This window comes from Carcharodon carcharias, chromosome 2 (assembly GCF_017639515.1).
Source record: "Carcharodon carcharias isolate sCarCar2 chromosome 2, sCarCar2.pri, whole genome shotgun sequence".
Classification (NCBI taxonomy): domain Eukaryota; kingdom Metazoa; phylum Chordata; class Chondrichthyes; order Lamniformes; family Lamnidae; genus Carcharodon; species Carcharodon carcharias.
In genome coordinates, this window is record NC_054468.1 from 154606222 (window position 1) to 154622127 (window position 15906).

The 15906-nt window shown below is 39.5% G+C and overlaps 1 protein-coding gene across 2 annotated transcripts in view; it reads left to right on the forward strand.

Annotated features, from left to right (window-relative positions):
- Positions 1-15906, forward strand: part of fndc1 (fibronectin type III domain containing 1) — a 286089-nt gene that overhangs the window by 164539 nt on the left and 105644 nt on the right. For both annotated transcript variants that reach the window (XM_041182867.1, XM_041182868.1), the window contains 3 exons: positions 3040-3147; positions 9604-9792; positions 12641-14488. In XM_041182867.1, coding sequence (XP_041038801.1) covers positions 3040-3147; positions 9604-9792; positions 12641-14488 — 2145 coding nt within the window. The remainder of the gene's footprint in view (positions 1-3039; positions 3148-9603; positions 9793-12640; positions 14489-15906) is intronic.

Consider the following 15906-nt stretch of genomic DNA (forward strand, 5'->3'; position numbering starts at 1 on the left):
TGAACATGAGATTACCATAGCACCTCTAGTGGAAGTGGTACCAGAGAAGGATCAACAGTCTGAGGAGCCTCTACCTCTAATTAAGATGATGGTTCAGTTGGTAGACACACCAACCACTGTGCACACATAGCAAATTCCAGCCAGCATGCCAAGATCACAAGGAATGCTGGACCTTGGTAGCAGTTGTGCACCATTAACAACAAAAAACAGAGGTGCGCGTGCTACTCAATCATCACCTTCCCATAGGAATGCTCTTCCACAGCCCCAGAGAGCTTCCAGATGGCCTAAATGGAAAAGAAAGAATAGACAAATTCGATTTTCGTCCACCCCACAATAAACAATTAGGGATAACAACAGCCTTACACTGTCAAGCCAACCAGACCAACCAGGCATGGTTTAAGATCAAGCAATGGAAGAAACTGATGAAACCGTACCTTATGCCAGTCCAACCTCCAAGCCAACGAAAAGAACAAGCAACACCAGAGCCTACCATTATCCCAGCAGGACAGCGAACAAGATGTGGAAGGGTTATAAGGCCTCCAGACTGCCTGAACCTCTAACTTGAAGGGAGGAGATGGAGTTAGTGAGAATGTTGTTAATGTTGCTGATGTTAACACTGTAGTAGCAATAATGTTAGAATTACAGTAAGGTTGTAACAATAAGGATAATGCACGAGACTTATAACAATGTAAGTAAACTACATTGGAAGTAAACTAAGGTAACTCTATATCCATGGGATAAAGACTTGTGGGGAAGTATGGTAGTAGGATCTGGTACATAAAGGTTTAATGTGGGACGGAGTATAGTGCCACCCACAAGAAGGCACATGACCTAGAGCCAGGGTCAATCTAGAGATGAGTAAAGACCTAGACTGGAGTCAGCTCCATACCTGTATGCTCTACTGTAAATATGTACTTAGTTAAGAGTTATTAATAAAGACTTGCTGTTGACATACTCTAGACTATGAAGCCTACTTCATGGTGTCTGAAGCAGGATTCTTCAGTTCCCAAGCTCAGATCTTCGTCACCTTAGTCAGGCAGCAGTATGAGCACTACAGTTGACTTCAAAATATCTGGGGTGAGGAGAGAAAAAGACAGGATTTCTGTTCCTGCTTACTCTCCAATAAACTCCTAGTCATAGAGGTCTACAGCACAGAAAAAGGCCCTTCGGCCCATCGAGTCTGCGCCAGTCAAACAAGGACCTAACTATTCTAATCCCATTTTCCAGCACTAGGCCCATAGCCTTGTATGCCATGGCATTGCAAGTGCACATCCAAATAATTATTAAATGTTATGAGGGTTTCTGCCTCTACCACCCTTTCAGGCAGTGAGTTCCACATTCCCTCCGCCCTCTAGGTGAAAACATTCTTCCTCACATCCCCTCTAAACCTCCTGCCCCTTACCTTAAATCCATGCCCCCTGGTTATTTAACCTTCCACCAAGAGGAAAAGTTCCTTCCTGTCTACCCTATCTATGCCCCTCATAATTTTGTACACCTCAATTATGTCCCCCCTCAATCTCCTCTGCTCCAGGGAAAATAATCCCAATCTATCCAATCTCTCCTCATAACTAAAACTCTCCAGCCCAGGCAACATCCTGGTAAATCTCCTCTGCACTCTCTCTAGTGCAATCACATCCTTCCTATAATGTGGATTCCAGAACTGCACACAATACTCTAGATGTGGCCTAACCAGCGTTTTATACAGTTACTCCTGGAAACCAGGAACACAAATACATCAGTTAAAATTCAGCTTGGTATGATGCACTTCAGTGTAGACAATCACAAATAAATGTAGCTGACGCATGAAGAATGGACACTTGGGCAAGTTACCAGAAGGCTCCCAGCACTCATGGAACCACATCATTGAATCAAGCACTGGTATCAAAAGAGGAGGAGAACAAACCTTGAGGAAGATACAATATCAAGAGAGATACAGGCACTAATCTGGAGCCAGCCTTACCTTCTCCTACCCCTCCCAATCCACTGACCTGAAGATGTATCACCACAGCTGAAGTCATTGTCACCACTAACAGCAGCCCATACTCTTTCTTCCTTGGGCCTCCACCTTACAGTTGCAGTTGCATAGCCATCACCAACTTCCTGTCTCTCACCAGCCTCACCTGATATTTCAACAAAGGCAAGCAGTAAAATCCCAAGATTTTGGAGCCCTCATGAAATTGTAGGAAGCATAATTTTACCCAGAGATCAAGACTTTTGCAATTAATTTATGGGAATTGGCATATCTGGAGACTGATTACATAGCTGGTGTCCTACTATCAGCATCATAATAAAGCTTTTGACTTCCACCTGTTTTGGAGGTGGAATGGGTCAATGCTTAAAGTAGTTGAATGGAATTATTGTGAATTAATTAGGATTCCAGGCATAGCCTCACATGAAATATGGACTACAGGAAATGTGGAAATGCAATCGGTACGTTTTAAAATTCATCAAAGTCACTGTACATATTTAGCTAGTTGCATGGCACAAGACATTACAAAATTACAGAAAAAACTAAAATATAAATAAAATGAATATAGCAATAGATAGACTCAGAAATAAATATTTCAGACCTCCCAATCTGTGCAATCACATCAATTGATAAAGTTAGGTTTTCCAGACACACACAGTGTGAGACTGAGATTATTATTTCTCTTGATTTGAAATTAAGAAGGCATCACTTTAAACTTGTGTTAAGTTGGATGCATCTGTGTATTGAGTTGTCACTGGATCAAATAAATAAACAGCTCCAGAAAAGCACTCACAACCTTGTATAGAGTTAATGGAGCAATATAAATGGGGTAGAAGGAGCAATTTTTCCCCATGCTTATGGCTCGGTGTTGGTGATCTATAGAAAATCATAAAAGTGGAATAAGTATTAACCATGGTTGCAATTTAGAGGGTTTCTGAGCACAGAATATATTTTGTTTGAAATGACATTACAGTTGTGAATCCAAGTGTTTTTTAGCGTCTTGAATTTAATAGAATGAGTGAGACATTTTCTGCCCTGTTCTTTGAGTTAATTCTGACTTTCAAATGCAGTTCCTACTTCTAGTCCTGAGAACTTTGAGGTGAAGCCATTAGGTGAAAAAGGAGTAGCAGTGACTGCATCCTGGGACCCTCCTAATGACAGCAAGGGAAAGGTTACAGGTAAGAGATTTTACAATAGCATTGTTAAAATCCAGGAACGATATCCAGATTATTGTATTCTTTACTGCTTTACAAGCTGATGAAAAGTGAATCTTTATAATAGTACATTAAATAGAATCCTCACCATGGAAATGAGAGCAGCTATTGCTGTAAACCCATTCCAAACAGGTTCATCCCTTATACATGTTAAAGCTCCTGGAAAATTTAACATCATTAAACCAATATATTCAGAGTCACACAAATGGAAAATTGAACAATCTCTTAAGAAAATTTTTGAATATGAATTTTTCCCGGAAAACTAAAATACGGAGTCAACAATAGCAAAACGTTTATCTGAGCAGTTAGACTAAATAACAGATAAACAAATTAACATGCGAACACTGGCATCCATGACATAATTTAGAACCCATTGCATAACTGTTGTACTGAAAGAGGTGGAAACTATCTTATTTAAATTGGCGGCATACTACTGCCAGTTATCAAAAAGTCCCTTTATTTGCTTCCATGGGCTTGTGTCCGGAAGTGTTTCTTGATATGAATGCAGACTAAAGAATTGAGACCAGTGGTTAAGTAGCCATGCTCTGGTCTCTAATCTGCCCCACTGTCAGGTGAGACTCCACACCAGGCCTGGAATGTACCAATTTTGGTTCCATCATTTACTGGGATGTTAGTACTGATTCCCTAATCAGTGCACAGAAAATAAGCCTGAAATACCTGGAGATGCAAATATTATTCATAACAGGAACCACCTGACTATGAAATAAATCCTAACATCTCGTGTCATTTAGAGCAAGGATCCTCAATCTGGGATCCACACAAATATTTCAAGGGATTTGCTATTGTCCCCTTGTCTCCATCATGCAGGTATTTTAAAGTCAAATTAATGGCTACCCTCAAAGATTACAGTATTCAGTGCAGTGTTTAATTTCCCCTGATTACCAATTGACACTAGCACAATATCATTATAATCCCCAGCCCAGGCCCATTAAGGCTGCGAAGAACCAGAACCTGCCACTTGGCCCCAGAGGCCCAATCTTGGAGACAGCTTATAAAGCTTGGAAAGAGTCTACTAAATTAAGCATAACAGAGCCAGGATGAACATTTAGCATGACATGTCTATGTGCTTGTTTAAGATACCTCCATGTCTTAACAGACATATTGCTCAGCACCAAGCAAAAGTTTCACTTGAAGTAAGCAAAATAAAAATAATAAATGTATTCAATAGTTTTACTAATTTTAACACCCTAAAAATATTTGTGCTACAGGTCCATAGAATTTTTATAGGATACAATGGCTGAGTGGCCTCTTTCTGTGACATAACTTTTCTATAGTTCAATGATAGGGTGGGGGGAGGGGGTGTGGCTCTCAGAAGCAAAGTATGAACATACAAAATAGGAGCATAAGTAGGCCATTTGGCCCCTCAAACCTGCTCTGCTATTCAATAAGACCATGGCTGATCTGTTTTTTCGAATTCCACATTCCCATCTAGCTCTGATAACCTTAGATTCCTGTTAGGCAAGCGAATCAATCTACCTCTGCCTTAAAAATATTCAGTGACCCCGCCTCTACCTCCTTTAGAGGCAGAGAGTTCCAAAGTTACACAACCCTCTGAGAGAAAAAATAATTCTCCTCATCTCAGTCCTAACTTTAAAACAGTGCCCCCTAGTTCTGAGCTCACCCACGAGAGGAAACATCCTTTCCATGTCCATGTTGTCAATACCATTCAGGATCTTATATACTCCAATCAAGTCACCCCTCACTCTTCTAAACTCCAGTGGAAACCAGCCCAGTCTGTCCAACCTTTCCTCATAAGACAACCTGCTCATTCAAGGTATCAATCTAGCAAATCTCTTTTGAACCACCTCCAACACATTTACATCCTTCCTTAAATAAGGAGACCAAAACTACGTACACTATTCAAGGTGTGGTCTCACTAATGCTCTGTGTAACTGAAGCATAACATCCTTCAATTCAAGAACACTTCATGTTCAATCCCTCTCATAATAAAGGATAACATTCCATTAGCTGCCTTAATTATGTGATGTACCTTCATACTAACTTTTTGTGACTCATGCACTAGAACATCTAGATCCCTTTGCACCTTGGAATTCTGCAGCCATTCTCTGTTTAAGTATTATTCTGGTTTTTTATTCTTCCTGCCAAAATACACAATTTCACATTTTCCTACACTATACCCCATCTGCCAGATTTTTCCCCAATCACTCAACCTACCTATATCTCTCTGCAACCTCCTTATGCCCTCTTCACAACATACTTTCCTACCTATCTGTGTGTCATCTGCTAATTTAGTAATATGCCATCACTCCTCTCATCTAAGCCATTGATATAAATTGTAAAAAGTTGAGGCCCCAACACAGACCTCTCCAGGACTCCACTGGTCACATCCTGCCAATCAGAAAAATTCCCATTTATGCATACTCAATGTTTGCTGTTAGCCAGCCAATCTTCTATCCATGCTAATACGTTATCCCCTACACCATGAGCTTTTATTTTGTGCAATGAACTTTGATGTGGCACCTTATCAAAGGCCTTCTGGAAATCCAGTGCGTCTACAGGCTCCCCTTTATGTTACTCCTTCAAAGAGCTCCATAAAATTGGTTAAACGTGATTTCCCTTTCAGAAAAACCATGCTGACTCTTCCCGATTGCCTTGAGTTTCTCTAAGTGCCCAGTAATGACCTCCTTAATGATCGATTCTAGCAACTTCCCCATGACAAATGTCAAGTTAACTGGACTATAGTTTCCTGTTTTCTGTCTCCCTCCCTTCTTGATTAGAGGGGTTATATTTTCTACTTTCCAGTCTGATGGAACCTTCCCAGAATCTAGCAAATTTTGGAAAATTAAAACCAATGAATCTACTACCTCACTAGCCACCTCTTTTAAGACCCTAGGATGAAGTCCATCAGGACCCGAAGATTTGTCAGCCCACAGTTCCATCAGTTCGTTCATTACCACTTCACCAGTGATTGTAATTTCACCAAGTTCCCCTCACCCTTCCACCTTCTGGTTTACAGCTATTGCTGGAATGTTTTTTGTATCCTCTGTAGTGAACACAGAAGCAAAATATTTGTTCATTTCATATATCCATTTCCATATTATCTACTATTAGTTCCCCATTATCGGACTATAAAGCACCAACACTAAGTTTACTTTTTTCATTTTCAAATACCTGTAGAAACTCTTGCAATCCATTTTTACATTTCTACCTAGCTTCTGCTCACACTCTAATTTCTTTCTCCTGATTAACCTTTTAGTCATTCTCTGCTGTTCTTTAGACACTGACCAATCTGATCTGCCACTCATCTGTGCGCAGTTATAAGCTTTTTCCTCAAGTTTGATGCTTTTCTTAACTTCTTTGGTTAACCACAGATAGTGGACCCTCCCCTTAATTTTTTTTCTTTATAGTAGGAATATACTTATTCTGAGTGTTCTGAAGTATCCCCTTAAATGTTTGCCACTGCTTCTCTATTGATCCATCCCCTAACCTAGTTTCCCTGTTTGTTTCAGCTAGCTCAGCTTTCATGCCCTTATTTAAATTTAAAATTCTGGTCTTAGACCCACTCTTCTCTGTTTCAAACAGGATGTAATGTTCAATCATATTGTGCTTGCTGCTTCTTAGGGGCGCCTTCACTCTGAGGTCATTAACTAAGCCTGTCACATTACACAATACCAAATCTAATATAACCTGCTCCCTGATTGGTTCCAGAATATGCTGCTCCAATAAAAACTATCTCGAAAGCATTCTATGAACTCTTCATCCAAGCTACTGCTGCCAATCTGATTTTTTCAGTTATTGACGTCCCTTTATCTCAAGCACCCAATATTTCTTCTTGTATACTTTGTCCTACACTGTGGTTATTGTTAGGGGCCCTGTAGAACACCCCCACTAATGACTTCTTTCCCCTATTATTCCTCATCTCCACCCAAATTGATTCTCCAACCTGATCTCCTGACCCAAGGTCATCAATAACAATTGCACCAATGCCATCCTTGATCAACAGTGCTACCCCTCCACCTTTACCTAACTTCCTATTCTTCTTGAATATCATATACCCTTCAATATTCAGGACCCAACCCTTGTCATCTTACAGCCACTTTGCCATAATGGCTATCAGCTCATAATTATTGATTTCAATGTGCGCTATCAATTCATTTACTTTGTTATGAATGCTATGCGCATTCATGTGGTTTTGTCTTTTTATTATCTTTGTAATATCTAGTCTTGACTATTGATGTATTTTTAGCTTTTATCTCTCTGTCCCTTCCTGCTGTTCTATGACCCTCATTTCCCATATTATTATTATGGTCTTCTGCCTTGTAGGTATCCCTGGGATTTCCACGTCTACTCAAGCTTGATCCCTCACCAACATCTCCCCCCCACACATTGTTTAGTTTAAAGCCATCTCTGCTGGCCTAGTTATGCGATTTGCAAGAACGCATGTTCCAGCACGGTTTAAGTGTAGACCATCCCAATGGTACAGCCCTCAATTTTCCCAGCACTGGTGCCAGTGCCCCACAAACCAGAACCCTCTTCTCCCACACCAGTCTTTGAGCCACACAGTCACCCCTCTAATCTTATTTGCCCTATGCCAATTTGCACGTGGCTCAGGTAATAATCCAGAGATTATTACCTTTGAGGTTCTGCTTCTTAATTTGGTACCTAGCTTCTCATACTGACTATGCAGTACCTCTTTCTTTGTCCTGCTTATATCATTGGTACCTCATGGACCATGACAACTGGATCTTCCCTCTCCCACTATAAGTTCCTCTCCAGCCCTGAGCAGATGTCCTGAACCCTGGCACCGGGCAGGCAACATAGCCATCTGGACTCTCACTCTTTGCTGCAGACAACAGCGTCAATCCCCCCTCACTATACTGTCCCCTACTATCACTACATCCCTGTTTGCTCCCCTCACTTGAATGGCTTCTGTAGCTGCAACATAACACCAGTCCTGCTGTTGTTACTTAAATTATTTAACTAACTTAATTTAATTAATCAGTTAAGTAACTTAGAATAATTTCTATGTATACCACACCTCTTTCCCCTGTGCACCTAATTCCCACGTGAACCTAATTCGCTACTCACTAAGTCTCTATTTTATTCCGGAATAATCATTGGTCTCCTCATGTGCCCCTTACTGATTATGTGGCTTGAAAAGCCTGTCCCTTTTTCAGACCCTCTGAGGAGTCACCAGTGAGTTTAGCTTCCTGCTATAGTAATTACACCACTTGAAACAACTGCTTTCAGATGATTGACAGATAACTGCCACTCCATGTGGTTCTCTCTTTAACAAGCTAACCTAACTTACTTATAGGTTATACAATGTCAGATCTTGCTTCTTAAACTATAGTTAAATCCTGAACAGGACTTCCCAGAACTTACCACGTGAACCTAAGTTGCTAAGCACCCAGTCTCTGTCTCACTCTGGCATTGTCGCCTATCTCCTTGTGCACCTTTTACTGATTGATTGAGAACCCTGCTTTTAGTGTGTCTGTGATCCATAAGACAGATTATAATTTAAAGTTCAATTATCGTGGCTGGGGCTAGAAAGCTTATTTTAGTCAGTCGTATGGAACAAAAAGCTTCCTGATTTGATTTCTGGCTTATTTCAGTTAATAGATCCCAACTGAGGTATTAGTGGGAAGTTAGTTATTTTGGGGCCCCTCAATTAGGAAGGTGTATATCTGATAGGGTTCCTGCTTCTGATCACTGTTGACTACCTCAAAACAAATTGCATGTATTGCAGTAAGGTGAAGGTAACACCAAGCTGAATTATGATGCCTTCCCATAGTGTTAACATTCCCCATCATTACTCGCACGTCAATATTGGCCAGTTCGGAAAAGCACTGGTAGGTGCCTGCTGCCTGTAGGATCATACCCAGTAAAACATTCAGGAAAGGAGTGAAGGGTAAAAGTGGCAGAACAAATTGGCAAGATAAAGATCATGTTCTTTAAATATAACTGTTTTTCATTCAAAAATTAATTTATTTGCATTTAAATCTGTTTTAATTCTGTATTATACTGAAGATCTAAACATTATATGTTAATTATTTCATGAATGGTCAGTTAAATATGTTACTTTAGCATTGCATTATTTTTCAAAAGGTAAGGTAATTGTTTTAATTTAGTCCAGCTTGTCAATATATACTAGCTAATTGTGTACTCACATGTTAATATTTCTTTAAATAAAATAGTTTTTGTTTATTTAGTATTTTGCCTATCTAGATAGTTGTGGATTTCATGGACTGGGTTAGTGTATCCCTGTTTCAATATTATCTCATCTTTATAATAGACTCCAGTTGTTGTTTAGTGCATTGCTAATCAGTGAACATTAGCAATGCACCCTGTGATTCATTCTTCCCATACAGTTCTTTAAGTGGAAAAGCAGAGTTATTTTCAGTTGTCTCCTTTCAACCATCTGCCAAATTGTTTCAGAATACATTGTTTCATACACCCCGGCTCTCAAACCATTCGGAGCAAAGACTATTACTTTTACTGGGGACATTACAACTGCCGTAGTTGATGGTCTGCAACCCGGGGAGCGCTATATTTTCAAAATTCGAGCAGCAAACCGGCGAGGACAAGGTCCTCAATCCAAAGCCCTCAGTGTTGCTATGCCAAAAAGTAAGCATTGTACTCCTTTATAATGTGTCCTTCAGCAGTTTCAAGCATAAACATTCTTTTAATGACATTTTATGGCTGCTTTCAAGTTCTATCTGAGCACAGTTCATCACAACTGATGTTGCACTAAAAATTATAGACTCCCTTATAATATACCTGGGTAATGGAATTATACAATGGGATCTAAGTTATCAATGATCAATGCAATTATTGCTAATTTAGCACCTCCGCTAATGAGATAAACATTTCAGACAGAAGTTCCAAGCATTTGTATGCTAGTATTCCAATGTATAATTTTTGGACCATTAGTTTTACTTTAATGCAAGTATGGAATTTAAGCAACAAAGGAGTAGATGACCAAGCTTGCCATATGGCTATCAAATGGAAATCGTGGTTAACCAATGTTATAGAAACAGCAGTAAAGACAGCAACGTTTTGGAAATACTCAGTAGTCTGGCAGTATTTGTGAAGAGAGAAACAGTTAATGTTTCAGGTTAATGACCTTTTTTCATTAACCTGAAATATTAACCCTGTTTTGCTGTCCATTGGTGTTGCCAGATCAGCTGAGTATTTCCAGCATTTTCTCTTCTTATTTCAGATTTCCAGCATTCACAATATTTTGTTTTTGTTCTAGAAACAGCAGTTGTCTGAAATGCAAAAACCTAAATAGCTGGAAATGGACAAGCTGATCAGTCAGCATCTGTAAGGAGAAAAGACAGATTAATTCTAGGAGTGATTTGTCTCTATGTATGTTGACTGATCTGCTGAATGTTTCTAGCTCTTTTGTTGGATGTAGTTATGAACAAGGAGCGGGAGTAGGCCATTTGGCCCCTCAAACCTGCTCCACCGTTTAATAAATTCATGGCTGACCTGATAGTAACTTGAAATCTGCATCCTGCCTGCCCCTGATAATCTAAGAATCCTATCAACCTCTGCCTTAAAAATATTCAGACTCTGCTTCCACTGCCTTTTTAGGAAGAGAGTTCCAACTACTCTCAACCTTCTGAGAGAGAGAATTTCACCCCATCTCCGTTTTAAATGGGTGACCCTTTATTTTTAAACAGTGATGCCCTACTTTTAGATTCTCTCATAAGAGGAAACATCCTCTCCACATCCACCCTGTCAAGACCCCTCAGGATCTTATATGTTTCAATCAAGTCACCTCACTCTTCTAAACTCCAGCGGACACAGGTGTAGCCTGTCCAACCTTTCCTCAAAGGACAACCCGCCCATTCCAGGTATTAAGTCTGGTAAGCCTTCTCTGAACTGCTTCCAATGCTTCTTCCTTCAATCCTTCCTTAAATAAGGTGACCAATTTTCTCTTTGTACAACATGTGGGTTTCACAATGGCTTGGAAGCTCATCATAGTGAGTTATGTTTTAGAGAGAACAGAGATTTTTATTAATTGCTAAATTACAAGAATGGTTTTAGATTTTATGAATTATGGGTTGCAGAAATGTAGTTATTTTATTGGACAGGAGAATCTAGCGAATGTGAGTTCAAATCCCATCATGATAGTTTGAGAATATAACTTCAAAATTGAATTAAAAACAACACCAGAAATAAAAAAATTGGTAACAGTACATGACAATGAATCTATTGGATTGTTAAAAATCCAACTGATTTACTAATGCCCTTTAGAGAAGCAAACCTGCTGTGCTTATCTTGTTTGGTCTACATGCAACTCCAGTCCCACTAGGAATGTCAACCCTCCATGATTGACCCAAAACATTCAGGAATTGAAGAACCTCCAGGGTAATCTTGTGAAAAATCTGACAGAAAAATCATGGAATCATGAAATAAATGCCTTTTCCCCGATTTCTTTGTTTATCAATTGTAAAAATATTGCGTATTGCTGAAAAAAGACATTTTGTCAAAACTTTTTTCAGCAATACTCAAGTTCTGTATGACCAAATGACTATTTGTGTAAAAATATTGTGGATAGGGGTGAGGAATAAAGCTGTTTAATTGGCAGCCAAGAAATCATCCAAATGGATCAGAAAAATCTGTTTGCTTTCTAATTTGTTTCAGAAAATACAAAGAGGGACATGTCATGCAACCAGTAATAAGAATGTTTGGGTGAGGTGGGACAATTGATGGTCATATGATGAAATCTCTCCAGAACAAATCCAACCAGACTTAATGCAGTTGGGTGCAGGCACATGCAACAGCTCAGAAGAGGGGCATCCAACGGTGCTGCACCAGGATGGTGCCATCCTTCTGGAGCAAGTTACTAGAGAAAGTGGATATTAGCAATGGTTCAACAAGAGAGGGGATTGAGGAATGGATTAAGTCAAATAGGTGGATTTGATCCACCAAAAGTATTCTAGCTTATTTATTCTAATTATTTCTCTGTTTTCATAAAAACCAAGGTTATTAAAGAAAAGAAAAATACATTCTAAGTTGGAAGGAAACAGTTAGTGTAGAAGAGGTAAGCATTTAAAGTATTGGCAGTCCTTTGCCCAGAATTATTTTGAGAGGTGCAGCCTATAAAATAAATCATGACCCTTCTGCATCAGATTTTATAACTTACCATTCACATTTAAATAAAAAAACTGTAATCATTTTAATTGGTATCCTATGCAACATTAGTTGTCATTTTCTGTGCATTGCTTACTGTACCACACTCAGAGTTTCCAGCCTCTTCTGTCTGAATGTTTGCTTGGCATTCCATTTTTAAAAATATAAAGCAATCTGTGATTTTATGATAGAGCATGGCTATTTACTTCTGCAAGTTTTTAAATATCTTTAATCAGTTGCTTTTATTATTCATTGCAAAAGCGGTTTATGTATATAGTCTTACAGAAAAGTAGCACTTTTATTTAACAGTTTGCTCTGGTTTTCTTGGCAGGCAATACTGCTGCAACTTTGCATCGTAGGACTCATGACAAAGCTCTAACTTCTCCAGGATTCGCATCATCTTCAGCCTCCAAGTCCTTACCCAATATGCCTTCATCACGCTTGCCATCTTTTTCAACTGTTCCTAAACCCATCTCTGATTTCAGATCAAAGATGAGAAAATCTTCCTCTCCCTTTCCTGACTCCCATTCACCATTTTATGGCTCTGATACAAAACCAGCTCAAAACTTGCATTTCTCCTCTTCATCATTAATCCCTCCTTCCTTTCCCTTAACAACATCAAAGCATTCAGCTACAGACTCCAGGAGAAACAGTGAATTGTTAACTAGAACAAGACCTACCTCTTCTGCAATCCCATCCAACAGAAACCCAACTCAGATAAGAATAACAAATTCCAAAGCAAGTCTTAGAAAACAATTTACTTCTGGCTCATCATCTGTTCAGACACAAAATGAAACAAAAGAGCCAAGCCGAGAACAGCCCAAACATCTGACTTCTTCAACTTTTCCCTCTGCGAGATCACCTTCTGTGTTTTCAGAGGAAAATAAGGAAGGGAAAAGTGTAGAGGAAGAGGAGGAAAAAGCCGAAGAGAGAAACAAAAAAAACAAGAATCGCATTTTAATACAGTTGAAGCAATCTAGCCATAATTCAATGTTGAGTAGACAGACTTCAATTTCCCAGTCACCAAAGTCATTCTCTGTTCCTGATCCTAGATCAACACGACCACTCTCAAGAACAGCTTCAAATTCAAATTCTTCTCATACTGCATCTTCCCAGTCTTGGTCTAGTTCTAACAGAAGAAGGGTGATTAGTGATCATGATAAAAAGCCCGCTTCCACATCTTCATCACACTCAGCTTCACAAAGTAACCCTTTATTAGGATCCAGTTTTGTTAAGACCAAACTTGTGCCTGGGATCCCAAAAAACACATTTTCACCACGATCTAATCCTCCTCCTCTTGTCTCATCCTCCTCTTCATCATCCTTAGGAAATTATCACAGGTCTTCATGGGCAGATCCTCTCACACGCTCCAGTAATGAAAAGGTATTGTCTGGTCCTGATAGAAAGCAAACATCCTCATCCTCCTTTGAAAGAAAACTAACTACTTCCAGTAGTTCCTCTCAGCATGTTCCACCTTCACCCGTTCAGTCGTCTTCTACACCCTCAGAAAGTTCAGACAAATCTTCACTATTAAAGCCTAGCACAGGTTCTAGTGTCTCTAATATCATGCTGATATCAAGGGCTGAAAGAAAACCAGTTTCCTCTTCTGTTTCCTCTCAGTCCCATCCATCTTCATCAATCCAGTCCTCCTCCTCTAAATCTTCAGAAGGCTCACGTTCACTTTTGCCATCAAATCGCCTTTCTACCTCCCATATTGGCAATGCTAGAATACCTGACAGTAAAAGTAAGCCATCTTTCTCTTCGGTACCATTCCAAACTACCTCTTCTTCAACTTCACAGGGTCACTCTCATCTATCTGAACGAGAAAATTCCTACTTAAATCCCAATGGTGCCAACAGAGAATTTGTAGCCAGTCTGCCAACAAAACCAGTTACCTCTTTTGTAACTCAGTCTGTTGCTTCATCACATATTCTGTCATCTTCAAGACATTCCAGACAACAAGCATCTTCATTTCCTTCAGGCTCCAAGGAAATAAATAGAAGACAGCCTTTCTCCCCATCCTCATCACAACTTTCTGCATCACATCCCCTTTCACCATCTTCACATCGACACCGTTTCCCAGGGATAAGAACACGGTTTCCTTCTAGGTCAACAATCACAGGAAACTTTTTACGTTCAGGAAGATTTAGAAAATTTGGGAAGTCTCCTCCAGACCAATGTAAGTATGCACAAAATGAGAACAGGATGTGCTGGAAACACTTGGCAGGACTTGCAGCATCTGTGGGAAGAGAAAAAGGTGCATGATCTTCCATCAAAACTAGAAAATATTAGAGATTAATGGATTTTATGCAAAAGTACTGCCAGGGAAAGAGGGAGACGAAATGAAGAAAAAACAAAGGGGAAATGTCGGTGATAGTGTGGAGGTAAAGAGTGTTATAATGAGAAAAGGAATGATTGTGCAAGGCAAAAGGTACAAGTAAAGAAACAAAAAATGAGCCCAGAACGGGTGGAAATGCTTGTAACAAAGCGGTATTAGGGAAGGGATGCATAGAAAAACCTAGCAAAGAGAAGTTTGCATGCTGCAAAAATGTGACCCCAGAGGTGTGGACTACCTTGTCGGCCATGTATATACAGGAAATTCCCATCCCAAATACCAGCCCCCACATCCACCACTCCCAGTAGCCATTTTCCATTGCCAGCATCTGTCTGAGAAAATAGGAGCAATGGTTAAGATTTAGAGTTTTTAAACTTAGTTTTAAGTACAGAAGGCATTAAAGTGCCCAGTAGAAAGGTGAAGTATTGTTCCTTGAGCTTAAGTTAAACTTCAGTTGGAACATGTAGAAGGCTGAAGGCAGAGAGTTCAGGGTTGAAGTGGAAGTGGGATAGAGAATTAAAGAGGTAAACAACCAAGTGGTCAGGGTCAAACATGCAGACTGCTGGAGATGTTCAGCAGAGTAATGATCCAATCTGTGTTTGATCTCTTCCATACAGGGGAGAGTGCATTGTGAAATGCAAATTCTGTTCCTTGCTCCAGAGATGCTGCCTGACCCAAGTGTTTCAAGCACTTCCTGTTTTTATTTCACAATTCCAGCAGCCACTGTATTTTGCATCTCTTTAGGTATTTGTAAATGTTTTTATTGGAATCTTTGTTCTGCAATCTTAATATGGAACTTTTTTGTTTTCTTTTTTGAGGTTTTTGGCTAATCTCAGCATTAGAAACAAAACAGATTAATATTGCCTGCAAAATCATCAGGCAACTAGTTGTAATTGAAGAATTTACAAGAACTCATGAGAACAGGAAGATGATAAAAGAGTGGATGTGAAGGGAAGCTCATAAATTAAAAACAATTATGATAGCTTAGAGAGTGATGGTCACTGTGTTTCATCACTGAAATGGTACAATATGAAAAAAAACCATATCAGGGAGATTAGCTGGTACAGGATCCAGGCCATCCATACTCACCATATCAACTATGACTGTAAGTTCTGGTACAAGCACCCACACAATTGTACCTGCAGGCTTTGAGTTATAAAAATAGTGTTAAAAATGCAACAGCCCTATTAACATGTTCCCATGAATATAGAAGATTAATAAGTTGTCTGACTGAGGTGTTTAAGATGATTAAAGGAGCTGAT